This window comes from Panthera uncia, chromosome B4 (assembly GCF_023721935.1).
Source record: "Panthera uncia isolate 11264 chromosome B4, Puncia_PCG_1.0, whole genome shotgun sequence".
NCBI classification, from domain to species: domain Eukaryota; kingdom Metazoa; phylum Chordata; class Mammalia; order Carnivora; family Felidae; genus Panthera; species Panthera uncia.
In genome coordinates, this window is record NC_064809.1 from 128,649,894 (window position 1) to 128,654,458 (window position 4,565).

At 62.2% G+C, this 4,565-nt stretch overlaps 1 protein-coding gene across 1 annotated transcript in view; it reads right to left on the reverse strand.

The window, feature by feature from the left end:
- Nucleotides 1-2,728: 2,728 nt before the first annotated feature.
- KCNJ4 (potassium inwardly rectifying channel subfamily J member 4) overlaps nucleotides 2,729-4,565 on the reverse strand; it is a 2,689-nt gene continuing 852 nt past the window's right edge. Inside the window, exon 2 of the mRNA XM_049626381.1 lies at nucleotides 2,729-4,552. Within this exon, the coding sequence (XP_049482338.1) occupies nucleotides 3,516-4,552 (1,037 nt within the window). The 3' untranslated portion in view covers nucleotides 2,729-3,515. The remainder of the gene's footprint in view (nucleotides 4,553-4,565) is intronic.

Here is a 4,565-nt window from a genome sequence, read left to right on the forward strand (position 1 = left end):
AAAATTGGAAATCCGTCGACTCCGTCGATACCGAGAAAAGCCGCTACCCATGACAAACTACGGTGAGAAAAGCCTGATCCAGGAAGAAGGGGCCCCAGATCGCAGCCGGTGACCTAACGAAGGGCCAGCAAAGATAAGGAGGGGCTTTAACTTTTTCAGAAGCTGGCGGGAAGGAAGCAGAGGTGGATTTATAGGAATTATGCCTGAAAGGTGGGATTTGAGGCAAGATGAGGGGGTGTTTTTCAGCTCCATCAGACCACACCCTCTCTCGCGCCCTGCCCCCCCCCCATTCCTCTCCTTCTCCCACCTGCTATCCCTTTCTCCATTCCTTCCCTCCCAGCCGCCCACCACTGCCCCTGCTGTGACTGAAGGGGGAGGGCAGGGCAGGGGAGGTGAAGGCCTGGAAGATGCGGGTGCAGCGCAGCGAGGAGGGGCTTAGCGGCCCCCCCCCCCCCCCCGCTTCAGCCAGCCCGTTTCTGTGACTCCGGGCTTCATGATACCCGAGGTTCCTCCACCCCAGAGACAGCGACCCCCCCCATTCCAGTGAAGTGAGACAGATCAGAGGAGTTGCCTGCCAGCAGCAGGAGGGAGGGCAGGTGGGAGGGCTGTGAGAGGGGAGCAGGTGGGAGAGGGAAGGTGAGTCAGCACCAAGCCGAGCAAGCAGGGGTTTGCAAGCAGCCCGAGTGGCCCGGGAGCCTCCCTGCAGCTCTGTGGCCCTGCCCCCTGCCCGAGGGCACGGCACTCCTCTTTGACACCCCAGACAGTCCTTGCTTTTCCAACCCCGTGTCCTCTAGATCGTGCCCTTATGTTAACCTCTAAGATATGTTCTGGGGGCTCAGAGTGCCCGAGTCTGAGGTCCTCCCTAGGGACTGCTGGTTACCCAGGCACCAAAGCATACTGGGAATGAGGTCGGCAGGAGAGGATGAGATTGGCGAGGCCCACCCAGGAGCCTGCAGGGGAGAATAGAGGGACATCTCTGATGAGCTGGGTGGGAGGTAAGGACCCCGGGGTGCTCCCGCCTGGCAGAAGGGCACTAAGGGACCCTCTGAGAACGTGGGCAACTGGGAAGCTGCCCTTTTGTCTTGCTGAGTGGTCCCCCGTAGGCCCCCCCACCCACCCCAGGCCCCCAAAGGCCACAAGTGCACTCTGGGAAATCTGGATGGGGCAGCCCCTCCCCCTCACTCAGTCCCTGCCGGGGAGAGGGGGAGCGAAAGGGACGCAGGCCTCTTGGCCTCTGACGGTCCTCACCTGGGTTCAGGCCAGCGCCTTAGTTCCTCGGCCTCCATTTCCTCACGTGTAAAGTGAGACCACAGTCCTTACCTCCCCGCCTCTTGACATTTGGTAAGGATTCAGCGGACGAAGGAATGTGAAGGGTGTCATGTTAACAGGAGGCATTAGGACCAGTGATTTGTTGAGGGGCTTGGATCCCGGGTTCGCTTGTTAAGCTGTTCAAGCACGTGGGGTGCACAGCGTTTTACCCAAATGGCACCCATGTGGCCAGCACTGGTGGGAGGCGATCGTTCACGAAGGAGCTCATCGCACTTCGCAGTAGGTGACCTTGCCTGCTGGTTCCTTGTGTTTCCGGAGGTGGGGGCACCCTTACCCAGAAGATTCCTGGGAACAGGGAGGGTCCCTCTGCCTCCTTATACTCCGTGGGTATACAGTTGGCATGTAGCTTAGAGGTAGGGCTGGAAGGAGCGCTCAGACTGAAAGGTTCTGTGATAGACTACTAAGTACGGCCACAGTCCCACCCTTGGCCGTGCGACGTCACCACGCTCCCAAAAGCTGGAGCCCGATTTCCCATCCTTCGGCTCTGGGTTGGCCTCGTGACCCGACTGGCCAATAGAATGGGGTAGCAATGTTATCCAAGTTCAAGGATAGGCCCCAGAGACCCAGTAGCTCCTGCCTTCACCGTCTCAGGTTGCTGTCCTGAGAGGCCCTGAAGGAATCTGGAGGAAGAGAGGCCCCAGCTAACAGCCAGACCAACCACCTGACGTGGGGGGACAGCCCGCTTGGGCCTGGCCGCCTAGGTGGCACTCCAGCTGAGCTCTGCTGCTGGAGTGAGCCCAGAGAAACCAGACAAGGCAGCACCCAGCCCACCCGCAGAACCTCGAGGAAGAATAAAGCACCGTCGTCTAGGTTTGAGGGGTGGCTCGCTGTAGAGCTCAGGCTAACTGAGACCCGGAGAAAGGAAGGAACTTACCCAAGGTCCCACCCACAGTGAGACAGAGACTGAGTCGGACTAAGACCGGGTTTCCCAGCTGCCCCCTAGAGCCCTTCCCACCAGGGTCCCGAGGCCAAATTCACCAGCCCAGCCTGGGGTGTGTGCGTGTGTGCGCTGTGTAGATGCAGGCTCTTCCCCGAGCTGCAAAGGGTCAGCTGACATCCACCCAGGGCTTTCCTGCCCGTCATCTCTTGGGAGGGAGCGATGGTTCGTCCCACGCTGCAGATGATGAAACCGAGGCCAAGAGCATCCGGGTAACTTGCTAGCCGCCACACAGCTAGGAGGTAGCGAAGCTCCGACCCAAGCCCAGGTCCTCTGAAGCCCTCTCGGGATCTTTCCCATTGGCTCCCAAGAAGGAGAATGGCAGGTGATACAGTTCCCTCCAGGGGTCAGTGTCTCAGAAAGGGACACACGTACCACACACAGACACACTCACATCATTTCGGCCTCTCTCTCTCTAACTCTTCTTCCCAGCTTTCCATCTCCAGCCAGCCTACCCCTAGTGGACCATATACTTTATTAAAAATATATAGTTACAAACTCCATTGTCAATCTGGGCCGGACCCCGGGGACCCGGAGGGACCACGGGGGTGGGGGTGGGGACGGTCCTCATCCTGCCCCTTGGGGTCCCACCTCTGCGCCCAAACCCGACACCATCCAGGGGCCAAGATGGCTGGCTTTGGGGACCAGCCAGCTAGCGGGGCAGGGGGAAGGGGCTAGGCTTGACGGGCAGGGAGGGGTGGGAGAGGGGTTCCCCGAGAGGGACCGCACCTCCTTGTCCTGCAGGTACAAATGGCAGAAGGTGGATTCGGTGCCTCCAACTCTGCATTTATAGGTATTTACAAAAGAAAGGCAAGAGCAACAGGTCACAGTCATGCAAAAGAAACGCACCCCCGCCCTCCCTCCCCCCAGCACTAACCCCTGCCCACCCCAGAACCCCATGATGCCCACCCCCCAGCAGTCCAGCCGCCTTCCCCAAGGTTCTGAGAGCAAAGGGGGCACGTCCTTGAAGTGTCGGTGGGAAAAGGGTGGTGGGTCTGGGGTCCCCGAGACGCCAGCGGGTCGGCTGACAGGGCAGAGGGTGTCCTGGGCCCTTCCCAGGCCGGGGCTCTGGAGTCGATAGGGAGGGGTTCCCCAGTCTTTGAAGCCCCCACCTCCCTCCAGAAGGTCCACGGAGCCAGGGTCGGCTCTGTCCTGAGCGTGGAGGGGCGTGTCCTGGCGTCCCACCCCTCCCCCCGGGGGGGGCGGGGCAGAGGCTCCTGTGGGAAGTGACGAGGGCGGGGCCTGGAGGTCAGATGGCGGACTCCCTGCGGTAGGAGATGTTGTCCAGCGGGAGGGTGGCTTGCATGCGCTCCAGATCCAGGTGGCTGCCAAACTCCAGCATTCGGATGATGCCCGCCTCCTCCTTGGAGCCCGCCTCCAGCCCCAGGCCTGCGGCCACGGCCGCGGCGGCCGCGGCCTCCTCCTCCATCACCTCCTCCTCCTGGCTCATGAGGGCCAGCTCGTTCTCGTAGCAGAAGGCACTGGGCGGGGGCGGCGGGGCAGGCAGCACGGTGATCTTGCTCTCCTGCAGCTCCCGGGCCGAGCAGCAGGGCGTGCCGGCCACCTCGTAGGTCTTGTGGAAGCGCGAGTAGTCCACCTTATAGTGGCTCTTCTCCTCGAAGACCACGGGCTCGAAGCGGTGGCCCCACAGGATCTCGCTGGCCAGGTAGGAGCTGCGGGCCTGGGTGGTCATGGCGGTGGCCTCCACCATGCCCTCGAGGATGACCACGATCTCAAAGTCCTCCGACTCCAGCTCCTCCTTGCCCATGCCGTAGAGCGGGCTGTCCTCGTCGATCTCGTGGACGATGATGATGGGCGACACCAGGAAGATGCGGTCCAGGCCGATGTCGTAGCCCACGTTGAGGTCCCGCTGGTCCAGCGGCAGGTACTCGCCCTCCTGGGTCATGTAGGGCTTGATGAGCTGGGCCCGCACGTGGGCCTCCACGATGTGGCTCTTGCGCAGGTTGCCCACGCGCCACATCAGGCACAGCTTGCCGTCGCGCACCGAGATGACCGCGTGGTGGCTGAACAGCAGCGTCTGCGCCCGCTTCTTGGGCCGGGCCATCTTGGCCATGATGGTGCCGATCATGAAGGAGTCGATGACGCAGCCCACGATGGACTGGACCACCACGGCGATGACCGCCAGCGGGCACTCCTCCGTCACGCACCGGAACCCGTAGCCGATGGTCGTCTGCGTCTCCACCGAGAACAGGAAGGCGCCCAGGAAGCCGTTCACGTGCATGATGCAGGGCTTGGGGGCCGCCGGGGCCGCCGCGCCCCCGCCCGGCGGGGCCCCCCC